We start from the raw sequence: 20,989 nt of genomic DNA on the forward strand, positions 1-20,989 counted from the left end.
TATATCTCTATGCATTTCATACAGACTTAAAATATGGCTGGCAAAACTTTGGTATCAAGGACTTGTCACTAGTTACCCTCATGAAGATCCAGCCAAATCTGTCCAGGACTCTACAGGGGAAAAAAAAAACAAAAACACAACAGGAAGAATTTTAAGAATGGCATAATGCCCATGCACACAATTTCAGAGAAAATTTTAAATTTGATCTCTCTTAATTCTCAAGTGTTTGATTTTTACAGAGTAATAACATGGGCTTTTTTTGTGTAATATCTAAGCTGAGGGAAGAAACCTTAAAGGGAACACTTAGTGAATTGACAATTAATGTATTTCACTTTCAAGTATCTGCTCAGCAAGATGCATATTGAGCCTCTATCTGAACTAATGAGACAGACGGAATCCTTGTCTACAATCATAAAAAATTAAATGCGGCTAAGATACATGCCACATGTTCTCGAAGATAATCAGGAACGTCATATACTGTACTATCTCAAACCACTTACCTGCTAATGGACAGTTGCTGATCATACAAGATATGTCAGAAGATTTCCTCCAGACTCTGAAGAATGCTCATGTATAACTAAAAGCTTTCAGGAATTACCTCCTTGGAGCCAGTGGTAAAACTCTGGGTTAAGACTTTGTAAGCCTTCTCACAAAATAAGGTAAATCCATAGCATATATTCACGAAACAAGAGAACCAAGTATTAACATTTACACATTAACACCATCAGGGACCTCATTAAAATAACTCTCTTTTCCCTATTAGCACTGTTCCCTCACACCTCATGTTTTCTTTTAGGAGTATATTTGAATAAACAAGAGAGGTCACAAATCTAGAAACAACAAAGTTTGTCTGTTTTAACTTACATTCTCGTCTTTCCATTATGATTTCTATCATGAACAGAAAAGTGGCTGAATTATCTGATGATTTCCTTTCAGGGAAGCTGTCATCTCTTGAGTCGGACATATCTAAGACATGCAAATGATTAAGGAAAAAATACTGCAACTCCTCTGCTGCAGCACGTGCCATATTTCACAGCTACAGATGTTACAATCCTCAATAAAAGGAAGCCAACAATTCCCTTCAAGTCATGAAAGCGCTAAGCTTAGTTGTGAATGACTGCATATAGAGTATGTTGTGACACATGCAGCAAGTGTTATGTTTTATAAGTTCAGATTCTTCTTGCCAACATGATTTTGATAAGGAAGCAAGTCTTTGCCAAAAAGAGCTGTTTGTTTTCCAAATCCTTACATAGTCCTTACCACTCATGTATTTGAGCTTCCAATTGTATGTATTGGCATACAGCATGACTCAATCTATCATCCTCTCTTCAATATATAAGGAGCACACAAACCAAGTGTAGGAATAAAGGGGCCACACTTTAGTCATTGTACAAGGAAACAAACGGTAACATAGAACAAAAAGTATCCGGTGAGAAGTAATAAACTCTTCCTCCCAGCCAAATCCCACAGCAAATCCTTTGATCCATGTAAGAACTATGTTACGCAGAAAGACTTGATCCCCTTGATCTAAATGCCTGGATCGCAAGTCCACAAACTGACCTGCCTTACCTATCATCACGTGGCTATGGCTGAGGGTCAACCAGCTGGCTATCATTCTTTTTTAAACTTTTGAGGGCTGAATGCTTACCATCTGTTTCTGCTGGACATTATCTGCTACTGACTCTTCTGGACCCAGGGAAAAAGTAGGTAGGCACGTAGGAAAGTCATGACTTGCTTGATGAGAGTCACTTTGCTCTTGCTAAGGTCCTCAAACGAACTAATGGGAAAGGCAGTAGGGATTCAGCTGGGAAAAGCTCTGGTCCGTCTCGCCTAGGAAAGAATTGAAAAGAAACTTGCATAGGAAATCCTCTAAGTGAAATAATTTCAGAGAAACATATAAAGCATTACCACAGTTGCAGTTTAAGCTAGTGAAAAAGTATTTCCAATTCCCTTTTTATTCCAAAACTTCCAGGATTAGATTATTACAACTCCTACATAGAGTAAGCGAAATATATCACTGTTCCTTAATATTGTGCTGTATTTTACAACGAAAATGGAATGTTCGTTTATTTTCCAGGCTTTTTCTCTAAAAATATGACATTTTTCCATAAATTCATTATTGCGCATTTACTTTTCATTTACAAGAGCTAAGGGTAAAGCTTTCCTTTTCATTTACAAGTCAATAATATCTTAATTTCCATTTTCAAAATTTCATTTTATTTTTCCTGCTATATTATAGTTATATCCCAAAGGGAAAAAAATGCATTTAAGTTGGAGTGCAAGGTATCTTCATTTCTAATACTAGATGAGCTTGTTACTAGTCAAAAAGTAAAGAACAGGTGCAAATTCGTAATTTAACCTAGCAAAACTATACATTATCCTATATGCTATGTTCAATTGGCACATACTGTAACATTTATGCATAACTAACATATAGCAAAATATTCTGTACTAACCACCAAAGGCTTCACGCCCAGTACCACACTGGAATAACCCACCTGAAAGGTAACGAAGACTGCGCAAATAACTGAATCCTGAGGTCTGTCTGACATGACAAAGTGATGCCTCCCAGCCAAACATACAGTAAAAACCTACTTAACACTAGCCTTCAAATGGGTTTAAATTCATCAACTTAACTAAACAATTTTGAGTTCATATTACACTCATAGATGCAAAGTCTGTGTGTGCATTTATATATACACTTATATATACATACATACATAGCGCTTTCTGTCCAGCAGCCTCGCTTCTCTCTGCACCAGGTTCAGCGCTGCTTATGGTGTTAGCAGAACTGTCATATAAGATGGACAGTAGAGAGGGACATGTACCCCTGCATAATGCTGACACTCAAGTCCATATCAATTGATTGGTTCTGCTAATAGCTGCAAAGAAAAAAGGAAGAGGTCTTTTTGCAACTCCGTAAGAGACCTATGGAAAGCACACGTTGCTTTGTTTTTAAATAATGACTTGACTACAGCCATACCTACCACAAGCCTTGATCTGCAGGTAACCAATGAGTTAATGTTGTTCATCTGTTAACTTGTAGGTGAGCTCACCCACCCAGGAAGAGTAATCAGATTGGCTTTTAGAAATTCCCCTTGTCTCACAGAGAGTACACTACTGAATGGTGGTGATTAACTTCGATTATGCCTCTCGTGTTATTCTGAAATCTCTAAAGAACCTGTTGACTGCTTATTAAAAAAAAAAAAAAAAAAAACCAAAAAAAACCAGACAGACCAACCCATCCTTTGCTATAGCAATCAAGATCATCTTTTGTTTCTGTGGGAACAGCAGAAATCCCCCAATAGAGGTCATCTGCAGATAAAATCTTGACCTCTGAACAATTACTTAAAAGCTGAATTTCTTGTAGACACGAAATAGACCCTTCTGTTTAAAGAAAGGCTTTTAGAAAACAGATGGTTAACACATTAATTGACTAGCTAGGAAGAAAGACTGTACACTGAATGAAGAAATTCTTGTCATATACATACTTCCTATTTGCAGCTCTTCTGTAAACAAATTCAACACCATACATGAGAACATCACATCCATGTCTCATTAATACAGTCACCACCCTTTAACATACAGGCTATTTTCATTTATTAAAGATTACACCTGCTTTTCGATCTTTTCTATTTCGTCCATAGTATAATATTAAAAATATTCTAAATAAAATGAATACCATAGAGAGTTTTACAAAATATTTATTTTGAAAAAATCACTCTGTACAAATTTAACATTCTCAACACTGAAGTTTTATAAAAATGCTAACACAACAGAAAGACGAGTGAAACATTAAACTGATCTTTTCTTAAATTACAAAGAAACAGATTCATTCTAAAGAAGCTATTGTAATTCTAAACATTTTTTAAAAAAAGAGAACTTTATAAGATTTTACTTTTTTTAATCTATTACAGCCAAATACATGTATCAAAGGATGATTTTTTCCATCCTTTTTATAAACCTCCCCCCCCAACACTGTCCACATCTAAACCAAATACTCCAAATGGTTTACACTTTTACTGTACATAGCTTGTGCTCCAAGAAAAGCTAGCACAATATGATCATCATTTTCTCAGTGCCTAACAAAAAGTCACCTCTATACATTTGGTACAAAATTCTCTGTACAAACCAACTTTGCTCGTGTAAATCTGAAGCAATCTTAAAGGCAGAGTATTTATTTGTGCCTTCAATTTGATATAATGAAGGGACAGTGATTAAGTAAAATTTCACAAAGTAAAATTCAGTAACTGGGAATACTGTCTTTTTTTTTTTTTAATAATTACTATTGTATAAAAAAATTATATACTGCAGGTTATTAGGAATGGCAGACCCTAAATCTAACAGTGCTAGTTTTATAGTCCTCATCATAAAATAAGATTTTTCTGTACATTATTTAAGTTTCCTCTCTTCATTTTAAGCTATTTGTGAAAGCTGTTGTTGCATATTAAACAACCTTTCTTACAGGAGGAAATGTCCCCTCATGAAATTAAAAACAGTAAAATTGTCATTACTGTAAACACGATTAAAATGAAGACTAACAAAATGCAGTGTGACAGGTAAGCCATGGTCTGGAAAGCTTTTTTCACATTTTTTTAACATAATATATGGCTCGCACCACAAACAGCAGCAAAAAAAGCTATTGAAAAATTTCAAGTTACAGCCAGGGGTGCCAGGCAGGATCCATACGACAGAGATTATCCAAGCTATTTGCAGCTGCTACCAGAGTGTTGACTTTGCTTTCTCCTCCTTCAAACTGAGCAAGATTATGAAGTCGAGTCATGATAGCAGTAACAGCTTTTTGAACTAGTGAAACCAGCTGCTGGCTGTCCATATTTTCAGGTTGCCCAGCTGCTGAGAGTGGAGAGGAAGTATCCTCTTGTGTTTTTTTGTGCCATGCAATTATTTCATCCCGTAGCACAGTTTTTAGGATGCCATCAACCTATATGAAGGAGAAAAATCAGACTATTATACTTAATCCAAAGAACCATCAGGGATTACAGAATTGTAACTAGATTTTAGTCAACAGCATTTTGGCACTTTTGGTCCCGCATTGCAATCTCAGCCTTTTCAAGATGAGTGTGCCTTCCAATTGTCTTTACTGTTTCCTCTCAAGGTGTTTCTTTTCATAAAAAGCTTTCATTATGAAAACACAACACAATGACTCCTACAGAAATGAAAAAAATCACATAAACTATAACATATATTAAGTTCTTCATACACACAACTACAGTCACTTATATTCTATTTTTAAATGACTCCACTAAATTTATGACTTTTCCCACACACATGCACACATACACAGAAGCCTTGTGCAAAGATTATTGAGTGCTTTGCAAAGCTGAGAGTTTTTTGCAGAATGATTACGCTCTCAGGGAATACTGTTTTCTGTCAAACAGGGAAAGAATGCTGACTGCAACATACATACATATGTATATAATATATATGTATATACATATGTATATACAGGCCAGTTCTATCCTTGGATGAAAAAGAAATGCCTGCAACAAATAGTTTCCTGGTTTCTTCTCATCACTGAGCTGAGTTACTGACATTAATCTGTCAACTCCAATAGTCTTGAGCTTCTAAAACAAACTTTTAGGTATCCAGTCTGAGTTAAATTCACTGTTTGCACATAACAAATAAAACATTTTATAACACATATAGGTATTAGGCCAACATATACAAACACATATTAAATATATTTCATGGACATTTGTAAAATGCAGAAAACGTTAAAAGCATTCCTCTTAAGTCCAAAAGATAGATAATCTAAAGCAATAATCACCACATGCCTGAATTGAGGTGGGCACCCATCGCTCCAAAAAGAATAAATGGGCACCTGTGCTCTGATCTTCAACAAATCATAGAATCAGAGAGTAACTCAAGTTGGAAGGGACCCATAAGGATCTTCAAGTCCAACTCCCTGCTCCTCGCAGGACTACCTAAAACTAAACCATATGACTAAGAGTGTTGTCCAGATGCTCCCTGAACTCTGACAGGCTTGGTGTCATGACCAGTTCCCTGTGGAGCCTGTTCCAGTGACCGACCACCCTCTCAGTGAAGAGCCTTTTCATAAGTCTGAACTTCCCCTGACGCAGCTTCTTACCATTTCCTCTCGTCCCATCACTGGTCACCAGAGAGAGGAGATCAGCACCTTCCCCTCCACTGGCCCCCTTGAGGAAGTTGTGGACTGCAATGAGGGCACCCCTCAGCCTTCTCTTCTCCAAGCTGAACAAGCCAAGTGACCTCAGCCACTCCTCATAAGTCTTGCCCTCAAGACCTCTCACAATCTTGGTCGCCCTCCTCTAGGCACACTCTAATAGTTTGATGTCCTCCTTATACTGAGGTGCCCAAAATTGCACACAGTACCCGAGGTGGGGCCGCACCAAATTGATGTGGCAAGTCTAATTGGGCATACATCATTCAGATGTTGAAATTACAGGCTACGTCTGCGAATTCATTTGCATGTATAGACATGCTTTGTAATGTAAGATGATGAATTATTAAAAAATACTCTAACACAGCTTTCTGTATTATAAAGAAAAAAATCACTTTAGGATATTTTCCATCTTTTAAAGAGTAACTAGCTCACACCATAGCTACTGTATGTTCTGTGCAATGTCTTTCTGGTGCAAATTGCTTGCCTAAGTGCAAGATGCCTCATTTTTGGAAAGCATTAGAATTTAAAAGGAAGTTAGACAATTTCTTTAGAAAACTACACCCTGCTAAGAGCTAGAATCCATCAAAGTAACAGTATATCTTTAGCATTCTATTCTGCTAACAAAGGGCCAAGAGACATTTCTATTCACAGATTATTTTGAAGATTCTAAATGATGTTGCATTTGTCATTTTACTATTTACCACTGGCAGAATTTGTAAGGATTTATGAGGCTAGAGCACTGAAACAATCAGCCTGAATTAACAAGTTTGGACAAAAAAAATAAATTAAGGGTAGAATTACACCTATCTTCCTCCTATTCTTTCCAAAAAGGCAAATTGCAAACATTTCAGCTGGCCTCTGTGATGACCTTAGGGTAAGATTTAAAAACAAATACTGACTGTTCTGCTTCTACCTTAAGTTTCTACCTGAAACCAAGAAAGTGCTGTTTAGTTTATAAATTGTCATGCCTGCAAACAACCTTTCAAAAGGTATACAAACCTTGAAGTTTGGCTGTGCAAAGCAGCGAGCTACTGCAATCATAGATGCAGTCAGTGGACCAGACACGCCAATGGTGGTAAGAAATTCAGAAATGTTTGGTGTAAGCCGGAATGGAACTGGACGATTGGCATCCAAATCTCCAGTAGCATCGTTAATGTCAAAGCGAAAGTAAGCTACATTTAGCTTGCCAGTATCCTGGATTTAAAAGCAAGATGCACAAAAGTAATTAAAGGAACAGATTTTCATTAATGAAACTAAAAGAAGTTTGATTTTTGTTTACTGTTAATACTCAGAGTACAAATAGTACTCCAATGGCTTTTCGCTCTTTCAGTCAAACAGTTTTTGAGCAAAAAAAGTTAAAATTAAAGTCATGCACAGAGTGAGCTATGTATTTCTCTCAAAATATGTGTCCAAAACCCCTTACTAAATACGTATTATTGTAATATCAAACTTAAGGAATAGATTATTTTGTAGCATGCTCTATAAGGAGTCATGCAGATAGACAGGTCTCTGTTCTCTATGCATCCCACCTCTGGGTAAGCATTCTCTCTGCACTGTTCACTCTGGGTAAGCATCTGAACACTCATCTAGAGGGATTAAAGAATCTTAATTGCTATACAGAGTATAGCCCTCCATGCATTAAAATGTCATTAAGACTTTAATATATACCACCTTTGCCCTACTAAGGTGGCAAGCTTCATTTTAAATGTTGGGTTAAAACAGAAAAATCACTATTAATAGGAGTTGTAGCTTAACATGATGGCAATGCTGAAAAGAGAACAGTATTTGAAAAAGGGTATTCCCCTTTAAGAAAATGAAGCTCTAAATTTTTTTTTTTTAAATCTGTTTGACACAGAGATATATTCAAAGCAATATATTTGAAGGAGGACTAAAAAGAGAGACTTATCAGTCATTTACATGAACAGTTCCAATATCTAAGAACAATTTTACAGACAAAGTTCTAAATTCTCACCACAAAAGGTAGAGTTGATGTCCACAGGGACTGCAGTTTAAATTACTACCTACATGATGTGCAATCACATATAAATGAAAAGCCTACTGAAATGCACTGTTAATTACGTATGTCGAATTACCGTTTTGACTCATTTCAGAAGTATAGTCCAAATTTCCATTTGATCAAAGACGACAGCATGCATCTAGAACAAACTAAAGCATACCTGGGCAATCTGCAGCATTTCAGGGTTGAGTCTATTTAAATGAAAGATGAATTCTGCAAAGCCAATTAGGGCTAACTGAATAGTGAACATCTTTCGAAAAGTCCAGTAATCCGTAGCATTGGGGAATGTATGTAGAGCCCACTCCTTAAGCATACTGCGCGGCACCATGTTACTCTGTACTTCTTTAAGTATATCTCTGAGAACCTACATATGAATAATATTAGTTGAAAGAGATCATTTTTAATACACTTTTTAGCAACAGACAAATATGCCAAAAGCAACTACCAAACAACTTATCTCAACTGCTGTATCCCATTCTAGGAAAAACATCCTGAACTTGGACACTTTCAATCCAGCACTGTTTCCTGACTTCTTTGTCAAAACACACATAATATTTTGTTAGCCCATCCTCTGCACAGCTAGAAAATATTCTTTATCTGAAAAGACTAAATTTTTAATAAAGCCATATAAACATGAGAACCACAAACAGGCATGTCAGAAGACCTGAGACTGAAAAGTTATATAACCCAACTTGAAGTATCTTCTATTCAAGACTTTCTTGAAAGTCAGACGTGAGCTAAAGAGACATTCAAATCATGATGCTGCACTTCTTATGGGAAACTAACGGAACATACTTCACTATTTTCTAGCTTCAGTGCAAGCTGGGTATACATTTTGCAGCAATAAGACCCTTTATTTTAAGCACAATGACAAGATTTGAAATTATACACGGGACCTACAAAGCATGCAACCTAAAGATGGCTCTCTGCATGGTTTCTTCATATACAGGGTAAAAGGTGAAGGATTTTTACTACACAAGATAGGGAAAGACACTGGGTAAAGTAATTCATAACACATGTTATTACAGCAAAATTACTTCAAAAATACAAAAATATAAAAGCCAAGAGCTGTATTCAACTGTTTCTGTAAGTGAACACTGTGCAATAGTTTTTTCCCTAGATGTAAACATTTGCAACCTACCAAAATATTTAATTACTGTAGCATATACTAGCCTAATTAATTAGAAAAAGAAATAAAGTTAGGATCTGTTTTATTACACCAGAAAGCATGATAGTCATACTGACTTCAATTAAATGGCTGTTAAAGAGTTCCATAACCTGAAGGAAAAATTCTCAAAATAGAAACAGATGTTACGTAACACTTCATTTTATTTTGTAACAAAGAAAGCCTGAAAAGATAGTTTGTCTAAATGATGTCTGTGATACATGTATACTGTCGATTTTCTAATAGCTATATTTGAAATGGGACTGGCATTTTATGTAAGAATTTGCATTAACCTTAAGATTAAAAAAAGGTTAAATAACCTTATTAATCACAATTAGATTTTTGATGGAGGTTACAGAGAGAGGCAGCTTTGTTCTTTCTGAGTACTATCATTTATTAGGGTGAGCTTACTCAACTGTTTCTATTCGACTTAGATGAAATCAATCCACTGGAAACTTTAGGAGATACATGAGAAGAACATGGGGAAGCCTGCGTCACATACCAGGCTATAACTGCTTATGTAAATTAGGAAAGCTGTTTCTCATGTAATCAATTATTTTCAAAGCACTATATGAAAGGGCCAAAAAGCAATCAACACCTTGTCTGTTTTCAGTTGCAGTTACCCGAAACAACCTAGAGTAAAACAAATACAGCTTTTTTGAAGCTTTCCAAGATAATCTAAAATACCAAAAATAGATATAAGAGTTCCCAATAATACATTAAGCAAAACCAAAACAAACCCCCAAAAATCAAAACACCACCTCTGCAAAATGTATCTGCCTTGCACCTAATGAGAGGTGAAGAGTCGGGGAGGGGGGGGGATTGGATACAGTATAGTAGAGTCCTCAAGAAAAGCCCTTGATTAAAATTTATTTTATATTCTAGTACCTGATGGCTAGCTTGAGTCCCCCGTGCTTGGACCGTTGCCAGTCTGTCATAGTAACGAGAAATAGGGTTGTCATGCTCAATGCCTTTCTTGGCACAGCGTTGCTTATAGATCTCCACCAGGGAAAGAGAAGAGGGATTGTCTTCAACCAAACGCATCTGTGGAGAAACTGCTACAACACGGGGGACTAGGAGTATTTGAGAGGGGTGAGAGAGGATGGTGGCAGGGGTCAGGAGCAGAGAGAGCAAAATAAAACAAAACAGTTAATCCATAACCCAAATACTAAGAGAAGAATTAGCATGCAAGTATCAGCCCTTAAAACACAACTGTGATAATCAACTGAAGTGTATCAAGAGAAAATTTTTATTACTACACTCATAACTAATTCACAAACTCAGTTAAAAAGCAAGTATGATAGCAGATTTTTTTTATCTTAACAGAAACATCAACTGTATTAGCAAAAAAAAATTGAACACTCGTTATTCTTCCTACTTTTCTTTATCTGCAGAAAAGAGGGTAATGCTTTGTTCAGATGCAAATGGGTTCGTAATATCTGATTACATGACACTAGCATTATGTCAATAAAAATGACTCTGAAGAACAAAACTACTAAACTCAATAGGGTATTTAAAGTGATTCAGAATAACTGGAGGAAAAAATCTGAACATAGTTGAGGAATAGATGTTTAAATGACACTATTTGAAAACAACATAGGGAAGACACAGCAAAATATTCAATAATAAGAAAACTTAAGCCGCTGAGCTCTTCCTTGATGAGCAGTAAACTTGCAAAAACCCTATTTGCTGTTTCATGGTGCTCAACAGATGTATCATGCTACTGAGTCTTATGTGCATCCCCACCTACATCAAGACAGACCAGGCCTCTGCCATTAGCTAGCTTTTCCAGTGACACTGTTTGTACTGTTTGACAGCAACCTCCAGCTACCAGCAAAACTGTTCTCTCATCATTTCCCTCAGAAGCTGTAATAATTAACCTCAGAAATACACGGAAAAGTTGTTTAAATGAATTTAAATTGTTTGATGTAACTTCTTCAATCCTAAAGAAGAAAATGCATTCTGCAGAAGGGACGTTAATGAGCTATTTCTTCTGGTCTGCTTCCATTAACCTCTGGCAGCAGAGAGATGAATGTTCTTTAGGTTCTTTCAAACAGTATCAAACCACAAGGTACAGAATTATTTCCAAAAACACTATAGTTTAAAAACAGCTCTCTGAAGGAAAACATGTTACTTTACTAATCATGTTATATAGAGGATATACTTCTGTATCAGTGGCCTTGTTTATCACATCTTTCAAGGATTTATGTACTGCATTTCTGTCATTTTGCCCTCAGTGATGCAAAATTGTCTTCATATATGTAGAGATACTATATTTACTTTTTATTATAACAAATCCTTTGGCTTGTACAATTTTGTCTTTTTAAAGTTAGAACTCAAAATATGCATTTCTAGCTCTGTAAATGCAACTCGCATCATCTGGCCACCTAAGCTCATGACAGCAACTTCATGTCAATAGATACTATTAGCCCAAAAAGGAGGACTGATAAAACCGTACTTTTTTAAAATCAGATCTCAGCATTTTTAACAGGACAACAGCAAAGTAGCAGCTTTGTCTTCGTGTCTTTGATTAAAGTTTCCCTTATCCATAATATATTTCCTGCTCACCAACCAAGGATTATTAGAACTGACTAATGCAATGTACAGAACTCATTTATATGAAGCTAGTAAGTGATTCATTGACCTTCTGAAATGAAAAGTATTTATACATTAATATGAAGTAGCTACACAGCTGTAAGCTGGAACTTGCCAACAGCCTTAGTATCTGGAAAACACAAGAGTTTAACTATTTTAAAGCATTTACATTAGTATTTGAATCACAAGCAGATCAAGTATGTTGCTAGGCGAGACTCTGATATTCTGTTTCTCATTTCATGAATGAATTATTTATAATCAACATATGAAAAAGCCAAGACACACAAGGAAAGAGGAAGAATTAAGACTGTGTGTTCAGCCTTCATTCACTGTTTCTGTTTTGAAATGCCTAAATATGTGAGCTTTTTATTACATGAGTATTTTGGCAATTTATACACATAAATCATATTGGAACCCTCCTTAACTCTCATCAAGGCCTCCCTACAATTAGGTTTGTTAATTCTGTAATATTTAAGCATTGCCAGGTGGTGCTGTTGGCAAAGTGCACTCTCCAAACCAAGTAACCTTTTACAGGATCATAGAAGTACGATCAACAGAAGTCCTGCATCCAACATCTAGATTATGAATGGATTTTATTTGGCAACAACTAACCAGTCAGTATATATTCCTGAAAGTAAACATCACCATGGATATATAAAGTTACTTCAAAAATTACAAAGATATGTTCTCATATCAGAGAATTCAGAAACTATATATCAAATTCTAAGCCCTACAAAAAAAAAAATTCTTTCTTCTTCTGTGTTATGTGGAAGAGGTAAAAGAAATTCAATATTCATATATTGCAACTTGGGGAGAAAAAGTTGTGTTCTGTCCCTCCCCACTTGTCTCTAAATGCTTGTTCTGAAGTACGTGTATCCATTTCCATAGCAACAGATCCAATGGGCACGCCTCTGCCTTATGTGTGTTACTCACAACTGATGCACGTAAGCTCTTCTAAAAACACCGTAGATCACATGCAATCAACTTTACTTCTTCAGAGGGGTGCTACAATGCCAGAGAAGACTAATCACCTAGACAGATGTGAATTTACCTTCTGAATAGTCAAAAAACTTCAGTATCAGTGATTAGTAACTGTCAAAAACTTTAGCAATTATAATCTTTGAGTATAACATACTTTAATAAAAAAATATCTCTTTTCAGTACCTGTAAAAAACAAATGTCTTTTTGTGGTTTCCTTCCTTTTCTCTAAGCAGGGGTTCAAAAGGCGAAGAAGTTGTAATACTCGCTCTTCTCTACGAGACTCTGTCAAGCAAGCATCATTCATTACCAGATATGGGTAAATCTTTCCATTATGGCCTCGGATATAGAGTCTTCTAGCTGCAGTATTGTGTTTCTGAACTATCTCCACTCTGGGCATAAACCTATCAGGAAGAAAGGGATATTAAAGCACCTGAGCTAATCTCCTCTGATATTAAATCACGATGTAAAAAACCAAACCAAAACAAACAAAAAAACCAAAAAAAACCAAATAAAACCAAAACCCAACCACAAAAAAGCCCAACAAACCAACAAAACAAACAAACAAACCAACCTCCAAAGAAATAAGGCAGTGCAACTGTATTACAAGGTACAATTCTATTATCCAGCTAGCCCATGGTTTCTCTTTTGTAGTCAAAAAGCTCTTGTTTGATTTTGTTTATTTGTTTTTAAAACACAGTTCTTGAGCAAAATTAATCATTAGATCAGACCTTTATCACTATTTTGAAGAATAGTACCTCTATTGACTACAAGAGAAGAACTAATCTCAACTTATATCAACATAAAAGAAAACCAAATATACTCTTCACACTTCACGTTAAGTACAGTTGCTTAGCGAGGCAATGTAAAATGACCGAAGGAAGATTAAAAAAAAAAAAAACCATAAAGGTGTTATACCAAAGTATGACTCTATATACATAATTTAAATATATGAAATGTACACAACATCTACTTTTGCAGAGTGGATGGATGGAGGAGGTTCTCATTTTCTTCTCTATTTTCAGAATTACAAATACCAAAGGGTCTTTTTAGGTTACCTTGCTATCTTGATGTAGTAATGTGTTGGCTTTGGCATAAGGAATTCTCCAGGTATCTCTACTTCTGCAGTTTGAGCTGAAAAATTACTTAGAAAGCGGCACTTTTCCTCTATGAGGAAGAACTTTGGAAGCTGTTTAGTTTTTGCCTCCAGAATTTTGATCCATTTCTTCAGTTTAGAGATAAGATTGTGAAGTTTCATTGACCCTGGCACACTGAAGTCAAAGTCTAAAAGAAAAAAAAAATACATACATCCTTAGCATTTCAAATTCTATACAGAGTATTTAAGTACGAAGTGTTTGAAGTCTGCATTTTCAAAGAGGTTCTTTCGGCCACATGCCCTCAAGCAAAAATACTTTAACGAGTCCCACATACAGCACACATACCTGTTATGTAGAAAAGCATCACACTGGCCTTGAATACTATAGTAAAACAGAAAGCTACTACAATCAGCAGCTCACACAAAAAAAGGAAAGCACACTACCAAGCAAGTCCAGCAGAGAAACATGGCTACCCTAAACACAAAGGAAAACCAGCAGGTTCAGACAAAAACAGAAGAGACACAAGAATCATTAAGGAAGAGTCAGAGCATAATTAGTATAGGATCATACAACAGCAATAACACAACAGTAGATGCTGGAGGAGAACAAATCATACAGTTCAATAGTGCATACTGAACACACACATAGAGCTGTACTGCCTTGAAAAGACAGGCTCTGTTGAATATTTCATCTCTATAGAAAATCTTTTAGTAAAGTCCTAAAATTATATATAACTTAAACCTGTCAGAATCTACTACCTCTTTTCTGCACACAACTCTAAAATATTCTCTATTATTTAGTAAATAACAAACTTCCCAAGATTTTCCTGTTTTACAGTCATGCAAACATTAGAAAAACATACTGTGAAAATTTTAAATACTATTACTGTATTTAACTGCCTATATACTGCAACCAGACAGACCTGCATAGAAAGAAAGCAGTAATAAACCAATCGATTAGATCAGATCATTTAGTGAAAGAGGAAAAGGATCATTTAGTGAAAGAGGAAAAGTAAGTTTATTTTACAGTCTAGCGCTATAATTTTCTGCCTCTTTCCTTAAAAGTGATTTGTTTATTTAAAATCAGTGGAGGCTTTTTACTTTTAAAAGGGATGAAAGAGCCTCAACTGAGGATACAATATAGAACCTGTGAGCAACTGCAGGACAAGTAGTAAAATTACTATTACTATTATTCTCCTATACTGAGCTGCAAGAAAAATCTCTTTATTCTTTCCTGGCTTAGATAATAATTGCATGCCACCACAGGAAGAACAGATATGACAGCCTAAGCAAAAATGACAATATTATGCAAACAGCCTGCTCTTTGCTTTGCAACATAACAGTATTGCAGCATGGAACTATCTCCTCTAGCCCACATGCAAGTGAAGAAAGAACTTTCTCAAGGTCAATACACGGTCTTCAATACACTACATGGATAATTCTGTAACAGAAATCACTATAATATCAACCATTTCCTGGGCCAACATCAATGCCATCTTCTCAACACTGCTTTCACTACAGTTTCAGAACACAGCAAATAAATAAATAAATAAATGTGTTTGAATTTCCCAAAAGAGGGAAAATGAATAAACCACACCCACAAATGAAATTATGGTTCAGCACTTCAGTACCACAACAAGAGATTAAACACAATCAGATAAGAAGATAAACTGCTCTCTCTGTAAACCTCATTAGTTATGGCATCCCAAATTGTGCAAGTTAACAGACTTGAATTTTTAAAAAGCATTTCTGTAACAGAGTCTAAAGGATGCCATTTTAAGTTCAACATGTTACAAGTGAAAAAGCAACAGCAAGAAACAGAGAATATCAATTCAGTATTTCTGAGATTTACAGCTAAAGCAGAACAAACAGAATCTTCATTATGGTTCAGTACAACAGAAAATTAACACAGTCTCAAAAATGAGTTTGAATCTTATTGCAGAATCTACATTTCACTATGTTACATACACGCAATATTTTCCTAAATTGACAAAAAACAAAACCCAAAACAAAACAATCATGAGTGCTGCTCAGAGAGGAAATTAATTTGACCACATAAAATGCTACAAGCATCTATCTGCAAGTATGCTAATAGTGCATTAAGTACATGCACACAGGTACTACTACATATAAAAGTTTTTCTCAGCCACAATTAAAACCACTGAAAACTGATTATCCACAAGACTTACTCCTACAAACAAGGCAGACAGAATAATTCATATAATTCTATACATACACTCTTGTTCTCCAAGTTCTCTTCTTTACGTGTACAGGATACTACTACCAAATAAAATAATGCAACCTAGGATTCCTTTCATTTTGCTATTCTGTTACTTAAACAAAGTATCAGAGAACACATAACCCAACATATTGCATTGTGTATCCACAATATACTGATATGCTAAAAGCTTTTGGTGAAAGTCTTAAGTCTACTAGCCCAAAACAGAGCAAAAACCCAGCACATACAAAATCCTTTCCGCTTCTATAAGAAAAAGGTCTATAATGAAAAATACAGTTTCGTATTTATGGATGTTAGAAATTAGTATGACTCTGTAATATTCCCTTTTCTTTTTCTACCTGGTATAGACAGTGCATCTATCGCAGTATCACTGTAAAACACTCTTCTTATAATCCCAAGCCTACCCTCTAGTGAGCAGTGGGAGTAAATCATTTCATGAAAGTGACAAAATTATTGAATCATTTATCTCCTGAATTCCTGAAGTACAGGAAAGTATGCCCAAATTGCAACTAGTTTTTGTGCTAATGTGAATCACTCAAGTAGTAAAAATATGCATCAATATATATTCCTTACAAAAAAAGTCATTCAGTTCACCACGAGAATAGCTCTAGTTTGTTGAAATGCCTATTTTAGGATTTTTGTTGTTTTGTTTGCCGGTGGCAGATGGGAAAAAACAGAGTTCAATTAGTCTTTTTGCTCATGTCACAGAGAGCCCATCTGAGAACAAAAATCACTTCAGCTGGAAGAAACGGAAATACAAGACCAGACATTATGTGTGTACAAATTCTCTCTGCTTTGCAGACATCTTAATCTATATAAATAGTATTTTTTTTGTTTCAAACAAATCCACTTTTTTCAGTACTTGCTACTGCAGAACATCTTTCTCAAGCTAACACATGCTGGTCTAAAATACCTTACTACTTACACCATCTTTTCCTGAACAGAATAGGAAGTTTACCCCCTCATCTTTAATGGAGATATTCATAGAAGACCACGATACAGACTGCAATTGTAAAAGTTTGCTCTCTGTTCTCAATGCTGCTAAAGATTTTACAGTGTGATATATGTATTTCAAACACACACATTCATTCAAAGTCTTGAATGCCTCAAAGATTGCTACCTGAATCCATCCAACCCAGCATAACTGGCAAGTTCTTGCCACTCTCAATGAAAGGACAAACAGGAGACACAATCTTCCTGCCAGTGAGACAGACCAAAAAAATCCTGATGGTTCTTAACACAACTAGATAAAGCTTAATACTTTGAGTGAGGTCTGTATCATCACTTCTCATGAAGCAACACAAAAGAAGAATACACTTGAGTTAGCAAAATTAGAGTACCAAACCTCTTATCCCCCCAAAACCCTTGACCTACAGAACATTAACATAGCATTAAAAAACAAACAAAGAAAACACCTCCAAACTAAGACTTAACAACTAAAAAACCCCCCTTCTGCTAAACTGGCAGAAAATAGTTGTGATCAGTTAAAAGTAACAGACTATTAATGCTTTTAGAGCAAGCAACAGTTCATTTGCAAGACTTTAAAGACTATTCCGACCATAGACAAAGCCTGATTACGCTTAAAGTTCATGACCCAAGGATCTTCAGCTAAAGAGTCAGGACACCCATCACGTAAGATGCCACCTAGGACTGAAACATAAGCTTAGCTTCGCAGAGCAGCTCAAATCCTTTATACATATGATACTGAAGAAGATCCAAGCGTTCTCTGAGAGAGAAGAGCTGTCTTGCTTTTGAAGTTATTATTCAGCCATTTATATACTCTGTACTTTCCCAAAGGTTCTTTTTAATCTCACAAGAACTTTTGGAGAGCACCAACAAACACGAAAAATCTCAGTGACAGGTAAGCAGAACTACGAAGCAGAACTTCTGGTTTATCACTCAGTTCCAGAAAACCAAGACTGCAAAGACCAGACCAAGGTCAAATATGATACTAACTCCAATCTCTCAATCTGGATTTTCTGGATAACATCCTGTTATCTAAAACTTTGAACAGAATTACAGAAAGAGCTACCCAAGTGATGCTATGCTCACTCTTAAGAAAAAAAAAAAAAAAATCCTTAAAAAAGCTGAAAATTAGTAACAGAGGTCTTCCCCCTGCCCTCTCACCACACTTCAGAGAAACAGTAGGACTTCAAGAAGCTTCCTTCTGATTACAGAGTTTCCATTCGCAGTAGAGAATTCATTGTGCTGGCTGCCAAAACTCTCAAGAAAATTATCTTGCCCTTTAAGGGTATATTTTTATTTTGGAATTTTCCATTCGTATTCAGCTTCAGTGGAGAGATGGTTGCAAAAAGAAGCAGGATCCAAACTCTAAACTATCATCTGCCCACAAAAGAACAATTGAGGCAGTTTTTCTCCTCCTTTCACTGCTAAGAGAGCTCTCAAAGGGAGTATTTCTCAGCATTTGCCTGTTCTTTGATGTCAAAGGTTTAGCAGAAAAGGAGAGAAGGAACAAAGAACAGATGGTCAGAGAACTATGCATTTGAAGTTCCAGGGGAAAAAAAAAATTAAAGTAAAATTTGGTTTTAAAAAGTATGTTAGGATGGAAAAAAATGACCTATCAAAGCTCCAACGGTCCAGATGGCTGCAGACAAAATATTTAGAATGTAAGAAATGGTGTGAGAGTCCCCAGTGGCTCCAAACAGGAATTAAGATGCAACTCAGACATTGGTGGAAGAGATTATGCAACCAAACATAGTTGAAAGTGTCTATAAAATATAGCTGTCAACATTAATCTGCAAATAACTGAAGAAAACGGTTCACTCCAAGACAGGTCCTCAGCTTGGATACTTTTGAAATGGAAGGTAACCACTGTAATTATCTGTCCATCAACTAAATGCAACTGGTACTGAGAATCAGAGAAAACAAACAAACATTCTAGTGTGAGAAAAGGATACAGTAGGCATGACTTAAAAATGGTTTTTCATAATGTTAAAACAGCCTTTGCTATCTTTAGTACAGTAATTACAATCCTATTCGTTAATTTATGTACATTTTACTGTTACTGCAAAATTAATAAAAAACTTATTTTCATTTTCTGTGTAATGAATTAAATTACAAAAATGTGTAACTATATCGATCAGTTTAATTTCTTCTGTTTTCCACACTTCATTCATGAACTGAAACACTGCATTTATTAGATTAAAATAAAATCAAATCTAGTACCAAGCAAAATAATTATTTTAAACCTGTAGACATTCATGTTTAACCATACTTGAAAAATAACTGAACTCTTCAACAAAAAGATACAGAAAGTAATTACTTATTATTAAACTGAAGTTTACTAAGAAACACTTCACATTTTACAACTTTACATGATTTTTATGTTCACGCCTATGTTGTTGTTGTTTTATATGTTGTTCCATCTAATTCTTTATAAATTACATGATTAGATAGCAAACCTGAAAACCTTAAATGCCATTTATGTATCATAAAGACATGCAAAAAATGCACAGCAGCATATAAAACCTGAAAATCCTCTCCATTTTTAACTAAAAACTGTAACTGAATTGTAATTAAACTTTCTTAATTGTTTCTCTAGAAATGTGCTGAAACATTAGTTTAGATTTTGCAGACTTGAGCCTGGCGTTGTATTTTGTTTTCCTTTACACCTTCTGAAACCCTAGATCTCTCTAACACTCAAGGGAAAGAAACCAAGAAGTACTATGACAGACCAAAAATACCTCAAAACCAACAAAAACTGAGCATATCAACACCACTTATAGCAGTAAAAAAGTGAGTATACTACTGTTGCAGTGTAAAGACATATAAACTGTTATTAAAAATGAAAAACAAGTATAAACTTGTACTAAATGTTTGGGTTTTTTTTTTCCCCTGTAAGCTTCCATCAAAGACACACAAAATGTTTCTACTTCCATTTTCCTCCCTAGTACACTTCATCCATTAAAAATTTAATCATATGGTTCAGGACTTTCATTGTCTGCTGTCATGTAATTGTTGTGCCTCAAAAAGGACATCATGCAATACATAGCATGCACAAGATATATAGGTCATCTCTACAACTGAGTTACTTTCACAAGATTCCCATCAGTTCACTTATTTTCACAACGTTATCAGTAAAATGCTTGAAAAAATACCGCAAGTCTACTTGTCGAACTCTGTAAATGCTCAGGAGCTGTGTTGACCTCAAATAATTTTAAGTTAAGGCAACTTTATGTAACTTCGAATTCTAAAAAGAGTAACTTTTCAATGCAAGATTCACTTTTGCAGAGGAACCAGCTTGATGTGGAAAGGGGGTGTTTTTTACATCATTATAAAAGCTAAGATGATAGATTTTTAACTCATGCCAGAATCACCTAAGTCGGAGTCCCAGTAGGGTAAAGAAAAAAGTACATTCAGGAAAAGATGAAAACCCACATCTTCACAAAAATTCTGTCTTTCCAGTTTTGAACAACTAATAAGTTTGAATTTTTCTGTAAAAAAAAAAAAAAAACCACCTGAATTTAACTATTCCTTTTCACCTAATTCTACAGTTATCTTTAAGCAAAAGCTGACGTAGTTTAGATAGGAATTTATGCAAAACTCAAAATCCTGGCAATCCAAAACACTGGTGCCAATCAATGTCACCTTGTGTCATATATAGCTTCATGGCCTTAAAACTTTTCACCAAATATATCAAAACCACACTCTACTGTACACAAGCTTTTCTTAGAATTTTAAATCAACATCAGATACTCAAACATGTAACTCCACTG

The 20,989-nt window shown here is 35.4% G+C and overlaps 1 protein-coding gene across 6 annotated transcripts in view; it reads right to left on the reverse strand.

The window, feature by feature from the left end:
- Positions 1–3,727: 3,727 nt before the first annotated feature.
- The window catches only part of TRRAP (transformation/transcription domain associated protein), a 115,481-nt gene continuing 98,219 nt past the window's right edge, over positions 3,728–20,989 (reverse strand). For all 6 annotated transcript variants that reach the window (XM_075515685.1, XM_075515684.1, XM_075515683.1 and 3 more), the window contains 6 exons: positions 13,977–14,202; positions 13,105–13,322; positions 10,234–10,418; positions 8,341–8,544; positions 7,163–7,357; positions 3,728–4,942 (listed from right to left, as the gene is read on the reverse strand). In XM_075515685.1, coding sequence (XP_075371800.1) covers positions 4,658–4,942; positions 7,163–7,357; positions 8,341–8,544; positions 10,234–10,418; positions 13,105–13,322; positions 13,977–14,202 — 1,313 coding nt within the window. In that variant the 3' untranslated portion in view covers positions 3,728–4,657. The remainder of the gene's footprint in view (positions 4,943–7,162; positions 7,358–8,340; positions 8,545–10,233; positions 10,419–13,104; positions 13,323–13,976; positions 14,203–20,989) is intronic.

The sequence above is a fragment of the Mycteria americana genome, chromosome 12 (genome assembly GCF_035582795.1).
Source record: "Mycteria americana isolate JAX WOST 10 ecotype Jacksonville Zoo and Gardens chromosome 12, USCA_MyAme_1.0, whole genome shotgun sequence".
NCBI classification, from domain to species: Eukaryota; Metazoa; Chordata; class Aves; order Ciconiiformes; family Ciconiidae; genus Mycteria; species Mycteria americana.